This window comes from Schistocerca nitens, chromosome 3, assembly GCF_023898315.1.
Source record: "Schistocerca nitens isolate TAMUIC-IGC-003100 chromosome 3, iqSchNite1.1, whole genome shotgun sequence".
In the NCBI taxonomy this organism is placed as follows: domain Eukaryota; kingdom Metazoa; phylum Arthropoda; class Insecta; order Orthoptera; family Acrididae; genus Schistocerca; species Schistocerca nitens.
Window position 1 is genome coordinate 602,996,299 of NC_064616.1, and position 21,271 is coordinate 603,017,569.

Consider the following 21,271-nt stretch of genomic DNA (forward strand, 5'->3'; position numbering starts at 1 on the left):
TAGATGTAGGCTCGTGTCTATGACTGGGGTACGTCACCAGTAGGCTGTATCGATTTGCAGAGGACTGACGATTGGTGAGAGCTAGAGCTAAGAATAAATAAATGCAACTATTGAACCTAAAATAGTCAAAGAGTTCTGCTAGTGTTCTATTACGCCATTTACTACAAATCACGGGAACCAGTACCAATCGTAAAATATCCAGACATAAGCATGCCTATGGTGGTGAATTTTTTCCTGTACGTTAGTGCGCTATTTTTTCTCATTGTGATAGCTCTCTACATAATGAATGATGGGTAGATTGATAGACAGCCTACTAACTAGCCAGTACTGTTGTAATGTGACGGTATTTCGAGAGAATTAGCAGCAGTGTGTGACTTGGCTGGGGATATCTAGAGGCAGCCTAACTCTTCAAAATTTTGTAGATGGAAAACCCATGTATCAAAGACTGGAAGATTCGTGAATGATGAGAATATGGGGGTAAGCAATACATTGACATAAAGGGAGTTGAGAGATGACCCCTGCTGCAATTTCAAGTGTTGTGGGCAAACATATTACCCCTCCGCAACATGTCTGAAAGAACAGACAGCCCGTATATAATTATGGCGATGATGACCAATGATCCCTTCAGTGCAGGTCCACAGTAAGCTCGAACTCTTACGGAAACCGGCGAGATGCCATGACTAATGAGGCTAATGAGCAGGCTCACTACATGAGTAATGTGTGGTATAAGTTGAGAATTTGAGTCTGACAGGAGGCATGCTATGGTAGTCCGTGAGGTTATGGTGACCACTGTGTCCGGATGCCATAGTAGTCAGCACATCTGCCTTGTAAGCAGGATACCCAGGTTCGATACACAGTCTGTCACAAATTTTAACTTTACCATCGATATAAATCAATGGCCACTGGCAGCTAATGTCTTTAATTTGCTTGGGTCTTGATTCGTAGTTCTTGCAGGATCAAACTGGTGTCAGCTACAAGCTGAGAAATAAACTGTGTTTATAATTTCAGAACATAAATTAATATAGTCTCCCGTACTAATACACTGAAGAGCCAAAGGAATTGGTACATCTGCTTTATATTGTGTAGTGTCCCTGTGAGCACACAGAAGTGCCACAACACGACATAACATGAACTTGACTAATGTCTGAAGCAGTACTGGAGGGAATTGACACCATGAATCCTGCAGGGCCGTCCATAAATCCGTAAAAGTACGAAGGGGTGGAGATCTCTTCTGAACAGCGCTTCCAAGGCATCCCAGATATGCTTAATAATATTCATGTCTGGGTAATTTGGTGGCTAGCGGAAGTGTTTAAACTCAGAAGAGTGTTGCTGGAGACACTCTGTAGCAATTATGAACGTGTGGGATGTCGCGTTGTCTTGATGGAATTGCCCAAGTGTATCGGAATGCGCAATGGACATGAATGGATGCAGGTGATCAGACAGGATGCTTATGTACGTGTCACCTGACACAGTCGTATCTAGACGTATCTGGAGTCCCATATCACTCCAACTGCACACGCCGCACACCATTACAGAGCCTCCACCATCGTGAACAGTCCTCTACTGACATGCAGGGTCCATGGATTCATGGGGTTGTCCCCATACCCTTACACGCCCATCCGCTCTATACAGTTTGAAACGAGACTCGTCCGACCAGGTAATATGTTTCTAATCATCAGCAGTCCAATGTCGGTGTTGACGGGCCCAGGCGAGGCGTAAAGCTTTGTGCTGTGCAGTCATCAAGAGTGTACGCATCACGATAGCAGACAAAAATGTACTGACAGCGTACTTACCAGTGGAAGTGTGTGCTGTTATCCAGTATGAATGGGCCCGTGGGTCTAGTGTGTCCGTCATCCGTGAACGCCTACAGACCGCGTATAGTGAAGAGGTCATGTCTAGTCAAATGGTTAGTTGCTGGTGTTGCATATTCAGAGAAGGACCTTTACGTGTTCCTTGCACTGAAAGTCTCACTCTCGGGAAGTCACTTCGAAACCAATGCTGAGGTGGACCAGGCTGTGCGACGATTTCTTGCATCGCAGGGCACCAAGCTTACCATAGTGCTTTCTTCAATCCGCTTGCATGACACAAAGCTTTACGCCTCGCCTGGGCCCGTCAACACCGACATTGGACTGTACATGACTGGAAACATGTTGCCTGGTCGGTGGGGGCTATGACGAAAAATAGTGCAAGGCGTACAGTTCAAGAGGCCATAGTGTATTTGTTTTTGACAATAAGGTTTCCGCGTGGAAAGCATTGACGAAACTTACTTTCGGAATGTCCCTCGTAAATAAGGGGGTTTACTGTATGAGGAAGTAACTGTATCTGTCGTATCTAGATAGCTCACTTCGTAAGAATTAGACCCCTGGTTCATAGTTTTAATATGTCAATAAGTTTCAAACCAATAAGCTGCAGAGTGGAACATTTAATCAGGAAATAAGTATTTCTTAACGTTGCATTTACAAAGCTGTCTGTGTCTATAGGCAAACTAGGTGAAAATTTATGGAAAAATACCGTTAGATGAAGAGCATTTGTGATTTTTTACAAAGGTATTCAAAATGTATCAAATGGCTCTGAGCACTATGGGACTTAACATCTGAGGTCATCAGTCCCCTAGACTTAAAACAACTTAAACCTAACTAACCTAGGACGTCACACACATCCATGCCCGAGGCAGGATTCGAACCTGCGACCATAGCAGTAGCGTGGTTCCGGACTGAAGCGCCTAGAACGGCTCGGCCATACAAAGGTGTCTTTCTAGAGTTACTATTGAGTAACTTACCACAGACTCGTAAATTGTGTTGAGAGTTGGAGTCCAATGGAACCTCAGCTTCTGTGGAAGAGAAAGAGAAATGGGTTTGATCACACATCTACAAACACAATAAGTTAATACACTCATATACTACAGAATCTATACTTGGCAGCAGGCACGCAAATAATAACAGTAATGAAGTATGCATATTTTCTTTTATCTACGTCCACATTTAATTACCCCTCATTCCCTTCAAAAATGGTTCAAATGGCTCTGAGCACTATGGGACTTAACGTCTGAGGTCATCAGTCCCCTAGAACTTAGAACTACTTAAACCTAACTAACCTAAGGACATCACACACATCCATGCCCGAGGCGGGATTCTAAACTGCGACCGTAGTGGTCGCGTGGTTCGAGACTGTAGTGCCTAGAACCGCTCGGCCACCCCGGCCGGCTCATTCCCTCATTGTAGCTTTTTTTTTTATGAAAACTGCAACATTTAGAAAGAGTGACAGCAATGAATTCAGAGATATGTTCTATGCTCACTCATTATGATGCTTTTAGAAAACAAAAATCTTCTCTATAAATATCAACGTGGATTCTGCAGACAGTGATCTTGAAAAACTAAGCGCGCACTATTCGTCCGTGAGATCCAGAGCGCCGTAGACAACGTTGGAAACGTTGATGCAGCATCTACAGTTCTTTATAAGCCCAGGCCGAGTCCGAGCACATGCAATATTCGACCAGAAGTAACACGTAACGGTCAAAATCTGTGACCTGAACCTTCACCCACCGCGGCTGATGCACAAGGGCGAGGCCGCGTTGTCGGCGTGCGGGCGGTAGCACTCGTCCGGCGGTGGCGGTGGCGCCCCCACATTGCTTTCTCGCGGGCGGCGCCGAATGCGAACGGTTGCGGTCGTGATGACGGGATGTAAGTGCGCCGCCACAGTTGATACTGCGTTTCTTGACTTCAGGGATAAGTTCGATACAGTTCCAAATTTTAGTGAATCATATACAACCGCTCGTATGTAGAAAAGATTCGTACCCAAAGACTGGGAAGTTGCACATGTCACACCAGTACCCAAGAAAGGAAATAGCAGTAATCCGCGAAATTACGGAACCACACCCCTAACTTCGATTTGAAGTAGCATTTTGGGACATATATTGTGCTCTAACTTTATGAATCACATGGAAGAAAACGATTTATTGACAAATAGCCAACACGGATTGAGAAAACATCGTTCTTGTGAAACACAAGTAGCTCTTTATTCTCAAGAAGTAATGAGTGCTACCGCCAGGGGACGTCAAATTGGTTTCATATTTTTAGATTTCGGAAGACTTTTGTCACCGTTCCTCACAAGCGATGACTGGATTCGTGATTTCCTGTCAGAAAGGTCACAGATCGTAATAAGTAACGGGGAGTCATCGATTAAATCAGAAGGAATATTTGGAGTTCCCTAAGGAGGTGTTGAAGGCTCTGTGTTTTCCTAATTTACATATACGATTTAGGAGACACTCTGAGCAGCCCTCTTAGGTTTTTTTGCAGACTATGCTATCATTCATCGTCATGTAAAGGATCAGAGGATCAAAATGAATTGCAAAATTATTTAGACAAGATACCTCTATGGTGCAAAAAGTGGCACTTGTCTGTAAACCATGAAAAGTGTGAAGTCATCCACATGAGTACTAAAAAGAATCCGCTAAATTTCACTTGCGTGGTAAATTATACAAATCTAAAGGCTGTAAACTCAACTAAATACGTAGAGATTACAATTACCAAGCAAACAAAAGACTGCGATTTATTTGCAGAACACATAGAAAATGTAACAGGTCTCCTAAAGAGACTGCTTACACTGCTCTTGTCCGGCCACTTCTGGAGTATTGCTGTGCGATGTGGGATCCGCATGAGATAGGACTGACGGAGGACATCGAAGAAGTTCAAAGAAGGGCACCTCGTTTTGTACTATCGCGGAACACAGGAGAGAGTGCCACCGATATGATCCACAAATTTTTGTGGCAGTCATTAAGGCAAAGGTGTTTTCAGCTGCAGCAGGACCTCATGAAAATTCAGTCACCAACTTTCTCCTCAGATTGTAAAAATATTTTGTCGACGCCCACATACACAGGGAGAAATTAGAGACATTAGAGCTCGCACGCAAAAGATCTGAATGTTCGTTTTTTCCGGGCGCTCTTCGAGAATGGAACGATAGAGAAGTGCCTTAAAGGCGGTTCGATCAACCTAATGCCACGTACTTAATTGTGCATTGCAGTGTAATTCATGTAGGTGTAGGTGTAGATGAAAATAAGAGCTTACCGGTTACGGACCATATTTGTATCCACAACATTCCTGCAGAGAGGCTTCACACGTCGTTCTTGGTGGGACAAAATTGTGAGATGCAAAGGTAATTTTAGGAGTACCATGCGTATGGAAAATCAAGAGGATTATTAAACTTTTATTCTGCTACTAATTACTAGCAATATAATTCTGGTAATGAAAGCAGTTGAGAGAAAGGGGGGGGGGGGAGGTTTCACGATTTGCGTTAAATGATGTCCCTACGTTCATTCACAAACTTAGGAACTAACCTTACTTCTGACGAAGTCGGTATAAAGACGCTGTGGCAACTTCCCCAGTTTGCTGTCACTGATATTTTGAATTGTCACTGCATCTAGTGACTGTCAATGTGGTTCAGATACTTGTGAACGTAACATCGTGGTTAGAATCCGTATTCTAAACATCAACTCTTATGGTACTGTGTGGCAATTTGTTTTATGATTCTCAACATCACACTATCAATATTTTCACACTTGTTCCGTCAAATATAATACTAAAGCCAGAGGAAGAACATAGGCAAAACATACTTAATACTGACTGTTTCGTTGTGATGAAATTTTGTATGTGGGCAACCGTGTATTTCGTATATCATGTAACAAACGAGGAAGAATCGTTGGAAATGTTAATAATACCAATTCACTTAACTTTTTGTCAGTTGAGTTACTAAAACGCTACATTAGGCCCTGACAAATAATAGCCTATGCAGGCGAGAACATATTTCTCGGTTGCACTGACACAGCTCACTTCTTACTTGCAATTAATGACGGTCTAACATCTACGGTGATAAATCGCAGAAATCGCGTAAAAAGATGAAATCGCAGAAGTCACAGAAATCGCATAAGTCGTAAAAATCGTGTAAATCGCAGGAGTATCAAAAGTCGCAGGAATAGCGGAGGGATATAAGTTGTGAATTCGTTAACTGAAAGTACCATTCACAGAAATCACTGATATCGGAAAATCGCAATTTAGCCCATCCCTAATCCGAACGCTACGGGTTTGTATTTCCTACTCAGCCGCATTCTGTCGGCTGTATTTTCGCAATGCAGCGCTGCTATTGTTGCCTATTTCATAAAACAACTTTATCAACAGTGCACGGTCTTTCTTCTCAATAGCCATTGTGTTTCGTACGGAAACCTTCATCAGTATTAACCCTTTGCGCCAAAAGCCACTTCACGAAAGAAATCATCACACGTTACCTAGGAACAAACAGCATACTGACGTAAAAACAGGAAACATTTCACATTCTCATTTTTTACAACGCCATATTTTCACCTTGTGTTAGAAACTGGACTATTATTTTTTTAGCATACTCCACGAGCGCACCGATCAGTGAACTTACTTACGATGTTTCAACTTCCTGCAATGCATACAGCCTACACTGCAGCACTCGGAGCACCGTCAGTTTAATTATAACCATTAGGTAGATGTAGAATGAAGTGAACTTGGGGGTTGCAAAACTGGCAATGATTACGTCGATGTCACACGATGCTCTCATGGCGCTGCTCCTGCGTCAGCCGGGTATAGCAGCTCCATGGGCGCTCTGCCGGCTCTGGAATCTTCGCGTGTGGCATTACATACGCAGTTATAGGTCGCAGCTAATGGTCACACCCTCAACGGAGCAAATAGTACCCTCCGCACTTCTTTATAAGTTGATTCACGCAGACATCCTGGGCAGAAGCCATGATGAACTTTAGAAGACTGCCATCGTCTCGTGCCTTACAATCATCAGTTACTAGAAGCGAGCAGTCAGTGAACCGAGACCAGTATTCAGTTAGACGAGCAATTGTAAATGCAACAAAGGAAGTCACTGTAAGCGCATCAGGTATTGGCTTTTGCCAGATTGGCTACGTGTAAATATTGTAAACTAGAGAACCCGGCAGTCTTCGCAATCGCTAAATATGTATAGGAATTGGGTAAATACAGGGTGTAAATTTTAAGTTGACAAAGCAGAATAACTCTAAAAATAACCTTTGCACGAAAAAAATGTGGAGGATCCAAAATTGGTTATTTTCGAGGGGGGGCATCTCAGATTCTACATAAAAAACTACGTACATTTTGTATTAAACATTTCTTTCGATTTTTTGTAGTTGGCGCTGTAATTCAAGAAAATCCATGTTCTCATTTTTGCGTGGAAAATGGTTACGGATAAATAAAAAATACTTATTTACTTCGTAAATTTTGATTCGCTAACACTAAAACTCTCCCTCTCTCCTCATAGGGTGGGGTTTGAGAGAGAGGAATTAGAGTTTTACAAATGTTGGCCCAAATATTCATTTTTTTCCGCAGATTCGGAGATTTGGTGTCAACATTTGTATAACTGACGATTCCTAGATGCTTCAAGATGAGTGCTATCATCGGATCACCTGTTTCAGTCAAGTTATCCCAGGAATTTGTCTGTTTCCGAGTTTGACTCAGTACTTCCTCATTAGTTATTCGATCTACCCATCTAATTTTCAGCGTTATTCTGTAGCACCATGTTTCACAAGCTTCTATTCTCTTCTTGTCCGAACTGCTTATCGTCCACGGTTAACTTCTGTACAAGACTATACTCCATACGAATACCTTCAGTAAAGACTTCCTAACATTTACATTCGTGTTCAATGACAAAAAATTTCCATTTTCAAAACTTCTTTTCGTGCTAGTGCCAGCCTACATTTTATACCTTCCAAGAAAACTTGAGTCTCATTCCAAATATATACCCCACTCATATTTGATGGTGATTTCAATCTACTCTCCAGATGTTGGCGAAAATAAATATTTAAAGTCGGTGGTAGGCAAAAATATTGTCTGAAATTGTACTAAATGCTTTCACCGAAAATTATTTGGAACAATTAGTTCAAGAGCCCACTCGAAGAGTAAATGTCTGCGGAAAAATACTCGGCCTCTTAGCAACGAATAATCCGGAGCAAATAGGGAACATTATGACGGATACAGGCATTAGCGACAAGAAGATCGTTGTAGCGAGACTGAACAACGTAGTATCCAAACTCACTCAAAATAAACGCACAATATATTTACTTAAAAAGCAGATAAAAATTTACTTGAAGCCTTCCTAAGAGACACCCTCCATTCCTTCCGAAGTAACTATGAAAGCGTAGACCAGATAAGGATTAAATTTAAAGAAATAGGGTCGACAGCAATGGAGATGTTTATATCCAATAGAAAACGAGACTCTGATGGCTACACAAAAAAAAAGCCAGAATAGAACATTGTTGCAGAAGCAACGAAAATGCGTGGCCAATTTAAAAGAAAGCAAAATCCACGAGATTGGCGAAATTTGACAGAAGCTCGAAATTTAGAGCAAACCTCTATTCGAGATGCTTTTAATAAAATTTCGCAACCGTGCCTTGAAATCTGGTAGGAAATCCAAAGAGATTCTGGTTGTTTGTGAATTACACCAGTAATGAGAATAAATAATCAAAACATTCATTGTGTATAAGTGATGCTAATGTTACCGATGACAGTGCCACTAAAGCGGAGTTACTAAATACGGTTTGCCGAAATTACTTCGCCAAAGAAGATGACGTAAATATTCCAGGCTTCGAATCAATAACTGATGCCAACGTGAGTAACTCGGACGTAGATATCCTCCGTGCAGCAGACCAGCTTATATCACTTAATGAAGGCAAGTCTCCCGGTCAATATTCTATACCAGTTACGTTCCTTTCAGACTATGCTGATATAATAGCTCCGTGCTTAACAATCATATACACCGCTCGTTCGATGAAAGATCCGTACCTAACGACTGGAAAGTTACACAGGTAACAGAAATACTCAAGAAGGAAGTAGGAGTAATCTGAAAAATTACAAATCCATATTACTGACGTTGATCTGCAATAGGATTTTGGAACATGTACTGTATTCGAACATGTTTTACCGCGAGAAAAACGGTCTGTTGACAGACAGTCAGCATGGAGTCAAAAAATATTGGTCTTGAGAAACACAGCTAGCTCTTCATTCTCATGAAGTAATGAGTGCTATCGACATTGATTCCATATTTTTAGATTTCTAAAAGGCTTTTGACACTGTTCTTCACAAGCGGGTTTTAATCTTAATGTGTGCCTATGCCGTATCGTTTCAGTTACGCGACTTCTTGTCGGAAAGCTCTGACAGAAAGTCATCGAGCAGAATAGAAGCGATATCTGGAGTTCCCCAAGAAAGTGTTACAGGTACTCAGCTGTTTGTAATCTATGCAAGGTGTAACGAGTGTAACTACAGATATTTTTGTCGGTGACAGAGAAAAGTGTACTGAATAACATCACATCAGTATTTGTTTCATTTGCAGACTAATAATTGTAACTATTATGAGTAGTATGTTTTATGGTTGGTTAATACCTCTAAGTATATGTGGCAAGAGATAGCCATTAATGTTTATTTTCCGCAGGGAAGTAAGTCTGGTGTTGAAATGTGGATCCATGGACGCAAAATATACGGGTTGTTCAATTTAACTGAAAACATTGAAACATTGGGAAAACTACACATCGGATGAAAAAAAGTTATAATTCCAATTTGCTTGTCTCGGAGGGAAACATCCAACGATACCACACACGACTCACTCTGTGCTTAGGTGGTGGTGAGCAACTTTAAAATCTTCAATGGGAAACCCCGTTTTTAATTGCACATTACCTTCCGGGTGAGCTAAGATGAACAGTAGTTGCTGGATTGGAGTCTCAGGTCGCAGTCCGGTACAAAAATGTTCGTAATGTGATTTCAAGTTCAAATTTCCTTTTTGAAATCTCATTTACTGTAATAAACTTCACTTTACAAGCCTAATGATTATGACATCTCTAAAAATGTGTTTTCTGATATCTGCATTATCGTGATATTAATTTGCATCTCGATTGATAGGAATATAGGACAGTAATATCTTGAGGCATTTTGTAGTAACCATTTATGTATAGTCAAATGACTGTACTGGAAACATAGCAGAGGACCTGCAAGACACTGGTGGTATGAGGGTTGTGTACAACTCAGGCGAAACGCAGTTCAGAGCGCCTGGCGGAGGACTACCGAATCACTTTCACACTATTTCTCTACCTTTCCGCTCTCTAACAGTACACGGGAAGAACGAAGACTTAAATATTTCCGTGCGAACTCTGTTATCTCCTATTTCGATGTCCTCCGTCAATCCTATTTGGTAAGAACCACACTCTTCACAGCTATACTCTTGCAGGAAACGGAGAAGTGTAGCGCAGGCAGACACTTAGTAGATCTTCTAGGTGTTCTGCCAACAAAACACAGTCTTAGGTTGTCTTCCCCACGTCATTATTTATATGGTCATTTCAATTTAATTTGTTCGTACTTGTATTTCCCAGGTATTTAGATGAACTGACAACCTTTAGATTTGTGTGATTTATCGTGTACCCAAAATGTACTCCTGTGGATGACCTCACAATTTTCATTATTTATGGTCAATTTCCACTCTTCGCACCAATACAGATATCGTGTCAAATGGATTTTGCAATTGATTTTGATCATTACTGCATGATAAATGGCAGTATCATCTGAAAACAATTTAGTAGCTGTAGATGTAGGAAGTATGCAGCAGACCTCAGCAGTTACGGTGGCTAGGACAGTTGCAAAGTCTAAGAGAAAGAAGAAGGTTCTGCTGTTAGGTAGTTCTCATGGTAGAGGTGTAGGCCAGCAGTTGCAGGAAGTTTTGGGGAGTGAGTACCAGGTCACCAGCATTGTGAAGCCTAATGCAGGATTGGCTCAGGCGACTTTTAACATAGGGGGGTTATGTAGGGATTTTACTAAAGAGGATCAGGTAGTGATTGTGGGTGGGGCTGGTAATAGTATTGATAGGGATGGGGAGTATGACATAGATGGTGACCTGGAAAAGATAGCCACTCAGACTGGCAACACGAATGTGCATTTCGTGGAACTGTTTCAGCGTCACGATCGGCCTCATCTTAATACAGCCGTCAGGCGTAATAACATGAGACTTGGGGGTGCGCTGATGACAGAAGGCATGAGTCACATTTCAGTGGTGTCGGTGGAGTCTATCAGCAGGACGGGTTTCACTAGACATGGCCTGCACCTCAACAGGTATGGGAAGGGGAGGTTGGCAAAACTTATAGGTGACAGCATAGGTGGGCGTGGTGGGATCACTCATGGGAAAATTCCGGTAGTTGTGGGTGTTAGAGCTGTACCTTTTTTAGATTGAAGTCAGCTGATAGGTATTCCTGCTTAAGGGAAGTCTATCTAACAAAGAAACCACTTTCTACAAAGCTTGGGTATCCGATTAATGAGGGAATTAGTATATTTCATCAAAATATACAAGGTATTAGAGATAAAGTTAGTGAACTGCTTATAGATGTTGACTTTGAAATCATTGGTATATCTGAACACTTCTTAAATAAGGAGATAATTCATAGGCTTCCTTTACCAGGATACAGGTTGGCTGGCAGCTTTTCTAGGAGCTCTTTGCGGTGTGGGGGAGTAGCCATGTATGTGAAAAACGGTATCCCATTTGAGTCAATTGATGTTTCAAAGTACTGCACTGAAAAGGTGTTTGAATGTTGTGCAGGTGTGGTTAAATTTAGTGGAGCTAAACTTCTTACTGTTGTTATTTATAGATCCCCAGACTCCGATTTCACAACATTTTTGCTAAAGCTAGAGGAGGTTCTTGGTTCACTTTATAGGAAATACAAAAAGTTAGTTATATGTGGTGACTTCAATATTAATTGTATAAGTGATTGTGCAAGGAAAAGGATGCTGGTAGACCTCCTTAATTCATTTAATCTTATGCAAACCGTATTCTTTCCAACGAGAGTGCAAGGGAACAGTAGAACAACCATAGACAATATTTTTGTTCATTCGTCATTATTAGAAGGGCATTCTGTTAGCAAAAAGGTGAATGGCCTTTCAGATCATGATGCACAAATTTTAAGTCTAAAAGATTTTTGTGCTGCAACACATGTTAAATATAGTTACCAACTTTTTAGGAAAGCTGATCCAGTTGCTGTACAGACTTTTGTAAACCTTATCAAGGAACAAGAGTGGTAAGATGTTTATAGTGCTGATACAGTAGACGATAAACATAATGCTTTCCTCAAGACTTTTCTCGTCCTCTTTGAAAGTTGCTTTCCATTAGAACGTTCAAAACAGGGTACTAGCACAAACAGGCAGCCTGGGTGGCTGACTAATGGGATAAGAATATCTTGTAGAACAAAGTGGCAATTATATCAAAACGTTAGAAACAGTCAAAATCTAAATGCAGCAGCCCATTACAAACAGTATTGTAAGGTGCTTAAAAAAGTTATTAGGAAGGCAAAAAGTATGTGGTATGCAGATAGAATAGCTAAGTCTCAGGATAAAATTAAAACCATATGGTCAGTCGTAAAGGAAGTGGCTGGTCTGCAGAGACAGGTCGAGAATATAGAATCAGTGCGTAGTGGGGATGTCCGTGTTACTGATAAGTCGCATATATGTACAGTACTTAATAATCACTTTCTGAATATAGCAGGTGAACTAAATAGAAACCTAGTCCCAACAGGGAATCATATAGCGCTCTTAGAAAAAAGTGTTCCGAGACTGTTACCTGAAATGCTCCTCCATGATACTGACAAGAGGGAGATTGAGTTAATAATTAAATCACTAAAGACCAAGAACTCTCATGGATATGACGGGGTATCTAGCAGAATACTGAAGTATTGTTCCACGTATGTTAGCTCAGTACTTAGCCATATCTGTAACTTTTCCTTTAGGAGTGGTCGGTTTCCTGACCGATTACAGTACTCGGTAGTGAAGCCACTTTATAAAAAGGGAGACAGGGATAATGTTGACAATTATAGACCTATTTCTATGCCATCGGTGTTTGCTAAAGTTATCGAGAGGGTTGTATATACAAGGTTACTGCAGCATTTAAATTCACATAATTTGCTGTCAAATGTACAGTTTGGTTTTAGAAATGGCTTAACAACTGAAAATGCTATAGTCTCTTTTCTCTGTGAGGTTTTGGACGGATTAAATAAAAGGTTGCGAACGTTAGGTGTTTTCTTTGATTTAACGAAGGCTTTTGACTGTGTTGACCACAAAATATTACTGCAGAAGTTGGAACATTATGGAGTAAGGGGAGTAGCTTACAATTGGTTCGCCTCCTACTTTAAGACCAGAAAGCAGAAGGTAATCCTCCGCAATATTGAGAGTGGTAATGATGTTCAGTCCCAATGGGGCACTGTTAAATGGGGCGTTCCCCAGGGGTCGGTGCTGGGGCCACTGCTGTTTCTTGTTTATATAAATGATATGCCTTCTAGTATTACAGGTGATTCAAAAATATTTCTGTTTGCTGATGACACCACCTTGGTAGTGAAGGATCTTGTGTGTAATATTGAAACAGTAACAAATAATGTAGTTCATGAAATTAGTTCGTGGCTTGTGGAAAATAATTTGATGCTAAATCCCAGTAAGACTCAGTTTTTACAGTTTCTAACTCACAATTCAACAAGAACTGACATTTTAATCAGTCAGAATGGGCATGTTATAAGCGAGACGGAACAGTTCAAGTTCCTAGGCGTACGGATAGATAGTAAGCTGTTGTGGAAAGCCCATGTTCAGGATCTTGTTCAGAAAGTAAATGCCGCTTTATTTACCATTAGAACAGTATCTGAAATAAGTGACATTTCAACACGAAAAGTAGTATACTTCGCATATTTTCATACGCTTATGTCATATGGTATTATTTTTTGGGGTAATTCTTCTGATTCAAAAAGGGTATTTTTGGCTCAAAAACGGGCTGTTCGAGCTATGTATGGTGTAAGTTCGAAAACCTCTTGTCGACCCCTATTCAATAGTCTGGGAATTTTGACATTGCCCTCACAGTATGTATTTTCTTTAATGTCGTTTGTTGTTAGCAATATTAGCTTATTCCCAAGAGTTAGCAGCTTTCACTCAGTTAATACTAGGCAGAAATCAAATCTGCATGTGGAATGCACTTCCTTGACTCTTGTGCAGAAAGGAGTGCAGTATTCTGCTGCATCCATTTTCAATAAGCTACCACAAGAACTCAAAAATCTTAGCAGTAGCCCAAACACTTTTAAGTCTAAACTGAAGAGTTTCCTCATGGCTCACTCCTTCTATTCTGTCGAGGAGCTCCTGGAAGAGCTAAAAAATTAAGCAAATTCCAGTGTTACATTCTTGATTTTCTTTATTTAAACTAACGACTTGTCGCCTGAATATGTTTCTTATATTTCATTTTATCTGTTTCTACAATCGTGTTATAATTTCATGTATTGACTCGTTCCATGACCATGGAGACTTCTCCTAAATGTGGTCCCACGGAACAATAAATAAATAAATAAAATAAAAATAAATAAGATTTAGTCTTAAATCGTTTATACCGGGTATAACGGGTGTAAGCGCAAATGCTTTTATATGTGGTATAAAATATACAGTGTGTTCATTTTAACTGAAGACATTAAAATACCTCGAAAACTGCATAACGGATCAAAAAAGTTAAAATTCCAATTTGTTTGTCTCGGAGGAGGACATCCTATGATGCCACACTCGACCCCCTCGCGCCTCCCAGTGCGTGGGTGGTGGTGGGCAACTTTGAAATCTGCGATGGGAACCCCGTTTTTTATTGTAGATTACGATTCTACGGTAAAATCTATATCCGTTTTGTCTTCGTTTCGCCACAGATGGCGCTGGAATCGGAGTAATAGAAATGGGTACACAATTTAACTTACGACATTGTACTCAATGGCCCTTGAATATCCAGTGGCACGTGCGACTCCACATCCGTGCTGTGATGGGATCCCCGGCCACTATTTCATAGCTTCTAACTGGATACTCCATTCGCAACGTTGTATCGGCTATTAGATGTGCCACCGTGACTGTGTAGCGAACTTCGACGTATCATAACAGGCAGTACGCTGCAACCGGAGCTCACATATCATGCAGACGTAGAACAGACGTTCCAAACGTTACAATACTTGTGCGGTGTTTATTACCTGCACCACTGCCTATCACTTGGAGAACAGACGTGCAAGTGGTCGACGAATATTGTAAGCACAGAAGTAAAAATTTAAACGATCGTGATTTACGAAGACTGTAGAAGAAATGTTGAGGCTACTGTTGTTTTGTGTGCCGAGCGTTTTCCAGAGAAAGCTCGCTCTCGTTCGTTCTTTTGCAAGGGTGTGAACGCCTTTTTGTTCATGGTAGCATTCAGCGGCAAAAGGAAACGAAGCAAACGTGTTGCAGGGGAAGGTAATGAAATAGCTGTACTAACGGCATTGCACTACAACCCATGGATAAGGCCCCGGCCATTACACTGCGATTCCGGTATGTCCATAGGTAGTAATGTCACAATACTGCACCGTCATAAGTCATCCATACCGCGTGTCACTATATCAAGAACTTCATGGCACTGATTTCCATTACCGGGTAGTGTTTTGCGAATGGGCACGTCAAAAAATGCAAACGGCCCCCATGTTCAATGTCAAGGTACTATTTTCCGATGAGTCTGCATTCACAAACCATGGTACCATTACCCGGCATAACATGCATTACTGGAGTGTGTACAATCCCCACAGTTTCACCTACATGTACATCCATACTCCGCAAGCCACCTGACGGTGTGTGGCGGAGGGTACCTTGAGTACCTCTATCGGTTCTCCCTTCTATTCCAGTCTCGTATTGTTCGTGGAAGGAAAGATTGTGTGGGCTCTAATCTCTCTGATTTTATCCTCATGGTCTCTTCGCGAGATATACGTAGGAGGAAGCAATATACTGCTTGACTCCTCAGTGAAGGTATGTTCTCGAAACTTCAACAAAAGCCCGTACCGAGCAAGTTGGCCATCAGCGTCCTTGATAGATTAACGTATGGCGTGGCATCATGGGGAACAATCTCATTGGTTCGTATTTTATCGACGGCATGTTGAAGGGACGCAAATATCGAATGTTTTTGGAACAGGAGCTACCGGTACTACTGCAGGACATTGCCCTGGACGTTCGACAACGTATGTGGTTTCAGCGTGACTGTTGCCCAGCGCACTACGCAATTGTAGCACGGGAGGTATTAGACCGTGTTTACATTGGTCGGTGGATCGGCAGATGTGGCTCTATTAATTGCCCCACAAGGTCGCCGGATTTCTCTGAGTGGAGATGTTTAAAAGATAAGGTGTACCAGCAAGTGCCAACAGGCCGTAAATGTAAGGTCGACCGGATCAGAAACGCCTGTGCTGACATTCCCGCAGATATGCTTCTGTCCTGTATTCTGTCATTTGGAAGGTGTATCACTAAGTGTATTGAAGTGGGTGGTACTTCGTTTGAACACTTGGAAAAGCAGAGTAGCGTTGGCCTCGACCCACGGCCACAGTGGTGCGTCGAGTAATTCCCTGTTCGATATGTGGGAGGAACACAACGTTGCGAAGGGGGTTTCCAATTAGAAGCTATGAAATACCGGCCTGTTCTACCCTCTCAGCATGGATGTCGGGTCCCACGGGCCACTGGATATTCAAAGGTCATTGAGAAGTATATCGTAAATTACGATTGTGTGCCCATTGCCATTATTCCGATTACAGCACCATCTGTAACGAAAAGAAGAAAATGCTTTAGACAAGACGTATGTAGATTTTACCGTAGAATCGTAATCTGCAATAAAAAATGGGGGTTCCCACTGCAGATTTCAAAGTTGCCCACCACCACCCACGCACTGGGAGGCGCGAGGGGGTCGAGTGTGGCATCATTGGATGTCCTCCTCCGAGACAAACAAATTGGAATTTTAACTTTTTTTATCCATTAAGTAGTTTTCGAAATATTTCAATGTCTTCAGTTAAAGCGAACACCCTGTATATTTTATACCACATATAAAAACATCGGTACTTATACCCGTGGCCGGCCGGTGTGGCCGAGCGGTTCTAGGCGCTTCAGTCGGGAACCGCGCGACCGCTACGGTCGCAGGTTCGAATCCTGCCTCGGGCATGGATGTGTGTGATGTCCTTAGGTTAGTTAGGTTTAAGTAGTTCTAAGTTCTAGGGGACTAATAACCTCAGCAGTTGAGTCCCATAGTGCTCAGAGCCATTTGAACCATTTTTTTCTAAGTTCTAGGGGACTGATGACCTCAGATGTTAAGTCCCATGGTGCTCAGAGCCATTTGAACTTACACCCGTTATACTTGGTATAAACGATTAAAGACTAAATCGTAGGAGCCCTCTTAGATTGTTTTCAGATGATACTGCCATTTATCATGCAGTAAAGATGAAAATCAATCGCTAAATGAATTAGACACGATATCTGTATTGGTGCGAAGATTGGCAATTGACCATAAATAATGAAAAGTGTGAGGTCATTCACGGGAGCAGGAATACGTTACATTTCGGGTACACGATAAATCACACAAATCTAAAGGCTGCCAGTTCATCTAAATACGTGGGAATTAAGAACAACTTAAATTGAAACGATCATATAGATAATGATGTAGGGAAGGCAGACTAAGACTGTCTTTTGTTGGCAGAACACCTAGAAGATGCTACAAATCTACTAAAGTGTCTCTACCTACAGTAAATCATGGTTCTGTAGGCAATCATGACCTCTACCTACACTACGCTTCTACTTTTTTTGCAAGAGTTCAACTGTGCGGTATGAGATCCTTACCAAACAGGACTGAAAGAGGACATCGAAATAGGAGATATCAGTGTTCGCACGAAAATATTTAAGTCTTCGTTTTTCCCGTGCACTGTTAGAGAGCGGAAATGTAGAGAAATAGCGTGGAAGTGATTCGATAAATCCTCCGCCAGGCACTCTGAATTGCGTTTCGTCTGAATGTTATACTACCCACATAACGCAACTGTCTTGCAGGTCCTCTGCTATCTCTTCAGTGCAGTCGTTTGACCATACATAAAGGTTACTACAAAAAACCACAAGAGATGACTGTTCTGCATTGCTATCAATTCAGATGGAAATTCATATCACGATAATGCAAATGTCAGAAAACACATTATTAGACATGTCATTCCCAATTCGCTTGTAAATTGAAATTTATTACAGTAACTGAGATATCAAGAAGCAAATTTGAACTTGAAATCGCATAACAAACATTTTTGTACTGGACTAGGACCTGAGACTCCAATCCAGCAACTATTGTTCCTGTTAGCTAACTACGAAGACATTAAATATGGTTTCAATCACAAGTAAGAAAATGTGTGCATGTCTAAACTTGAAATGACGTGGCATAAAGGTTTGCTCTGGACGGGGATTTGAGCCTGGCGCCTTTTGAAATTGTTAACTATGCTCAATCAAATGTTAGAAATCGTAATTTCTCACCAATGACGAGATGTTTGAAACTGAAATGACGAGACATAAAATGTTTTCTATTACAGCACCTATCGTCGGTGACTTCTGGTGACATATAGACGATAAAAACGGTTTTATCTCACCAGGAGCGAGATGTGCACATGTCTGAACGGGAAATAAGATAACGTAAAGTTCTGTGCCGCCTGGAAATCGAACCCTACATATCGCTGTTGTTGACTACAATTCTTTTTCACCAGTAATTAAGAGTGGCACATTTGAACATGAAATGATATGACGAAAAGTTCGGTGTCTGGCTCAGAGTCGAAACCGGCATCAATTGTTGCTGCTGAAAAGCACGGAGTTATGTTAAAAATCATAACCATTTGTCATCTGCAGTTTGGTATGTGGGTGCTATAGATTGAAATGCCATGATAGAAACTTTTATGTCAGTCCAGTTTTAGAACCCAAACATGCACTTTTCTCGCATTCCTTGAGGACTTTAGTATCTTTGGGGAAACAATGAAACGGTGGAACAGTTTCATCTCAAAGGGGTCAACCCTGGCGAAAGGAACATCTGAGTTAGAATCCCAGGCAACCACCAATATTTTCATCTTAAGTTTAAACACAATAAGGAGTGAGTGCCCACTAGCCTTACATGATGACTGACTCATTAATTTTGAAAAAAGACTGTGGTGTAACAAAAAGAAAAAAATGGTGACAGAGTTTCGACGTGATGTGACATCTACCTCTGTCGTGCCCAACCTACACTGACTATTAAAGTAGGTAGCAAAGGACATCATGTTTAATGTGGATTTGTAACTAAGGTGCAACCATGCATTGCTCAACTTGCGTTACCGAAGGTGAAGATGGTCGTCTGTTCGTGCTTGTTAAAAATGGCTCCTGATATGTGAATCGAACCCATACCTTAAACATACGTAGCTACAACAATTCCAAGAGGCCACCAACGTATACAGAGCTTTGGTTCATGATTGTGTCGTAATGAAGAACACTCCACGCTAAAAGAGAATTCTGCTTTCATGGAGGTTGATAACAACCTGTTCGATACATTCATTTACTTCTTCGTCCACATCGATAATCACTAGCTCTCTTGGCTACACAATGCTTGCTCTTGACTTGCTTTTGTAATTAATTGAAATAAAATCACATAACAGCCAACTGAACGGACTGGCAACACGTTAGGATACGGAAATTTCTGCTGGAAGTGTTGCTTTCCACTTGTGATTCTGTGCTGATGTATGTATTTATGGTCTACTCATAAATATGGTGCAGTGTAAAAGCATAGGCCAGATGTCGAGCACACTCGCATCTTAATTACGCAGTTAAAGGCGTAGTGACCCTTTCTGATGCAGCATATTACGTCAGTCGTAGTAGTGTATGAAATCCACCTGGGCAAAATTTACCTAAGAAAACTGGACGAGAGCGAGTCGGACTCAGGCTCTGAGGTTTTCGAATAACAACAATAATAATAGTTTATTTTGGCTCAACGCTCTGGTACAAGTCTTTCTATTGGACGCCACTTCGAAGAGTAGTGTGTCTCCAGCCTAGCCCAGTTATCCAGACGGGGAAAGGGGACCTACAGTTCAACACTGAAACCGAATCGTGTGTTGTTTCTGGCGACTCCTTACATCGATAAGATGTGAAGGGTAGGTTAAAACGAAGACGAAAAATCGATGATTCTACGTAGAATAGATACCACGACTTTTCGATTCTCAAACTCGCGCTTGCCCGCCTTTTTTCGTATGTGGGTAGGTAGAAAGGGGCAAATTTGCTGTAGAGATCTCTTGAACGGTATTGGGTCTACCGTCCGTCCGTTGAACTGGACCTGAGAGCTGGCTGCTGCCAGAAGGCGCCGCAGGGTGTCGATGTGCCTGGGGGAAAATCACCTGCTGGAGGAAGTTATGGTGCATTCTATCGATGGCCCGATTGAAATCGATAGAGACGATCGCTGCCCACAGGCGACACACCGAGGTGATCGTCGTTAAGTACCTACAGTCACTGGTGGCCATTTACATATCGCTGCGACGTCTGTTCTGGAGCGACAGTAATTGGCAAAGTCCTCTTAAAGTAGCCTGCCAAAAGCCTGGCTAAGATCTTGCAGTCGGCATTAATCACTGTAAATAGCCTATGGTCACTGATCAATTGCCCGGTACTGCACTGGTATGAGACGTCCTTCGACAAAGGTACGCGGTATTGAGCACTCCGGGGGCATGAGTTCTCCGAACATTCTAGCCTAGGGGGTCATCATGATGCCACGGAAAGTCCGGTAAACCCCGAATGGTGATCTTTCTGTCCGTGGAGACTTACTGACCGCACCTTCGTCCAAGACGTTTCCCACCTCCTCAGACGAGACTTCCTCCATTAAGCCGCGGCTGTTGCCGTGTCGATAGTGCGTGTCATCTGTTACAACGCTTCTGCAGTGGCCTCGTCGTCTACTGCTCTTTCATGATGAAAATGACGAAAATGATGGCTTTCACTGTGATTCCTTGGGTCGTACAGGAGCGCCCTTACTTGTGTCGTAAGGTGTCTGATTAACTGTCGGCAGTGTCGGGCAAATGTTCAAATGTGTGTGAATTCCTAAGGGACCAAACTGCTGTGGTCATCGGTCCCTAGATGTCGGGCATGTATGCCACAAAATGATGCATGGTAGGGACTTGTGCGGCCGTTCGGTCGTGTCGTCATGAGCGGACCACGGCGCCTTCTAAATGGCACTTCATCAACGATAATATGTGAGCCTTGATTCGGTGTTGTTCGCGTTGTCTGTCTGGCGATGACTACAGTCTGGAACCGCGCGACCGCTACGGTCGCAGGTTCGAATCCTGCCTCGGGCATGGATGTGTGTGTTGTCCTTAGGTTAGTTAGGTTTAAGTAGTTCTAAGTTCTAGGGGACTTATGACCTCAGCAGTTGAGTCCCATAATGCTCAGAACCATTTGAA

The 21,271-nt window shown here is 42.0% G+C and overlaps 1 protein-coding gene across 1 annotated transcript in view; it reads right to left on the reverse strand.

The window, feature by feature from the left end:
- Window positions 1-21,271, reverse strand: part of LOC126249676 (uncharacterized) — a 169,994-nt gene that overhangs the window by 93,733 nt on the left and 54,990 nt on the right. The window contains exon 4 of the mRNA XM_049951355.1: window positions 2,780-2,830. Coding sequence (XP_049807312.1) covers window positions 2,780-2,830 — 51 coding nt within the window. The remainder of the gene's footprint in view (window positions 1-2,779; window positions 2,831-21,271) is intronic.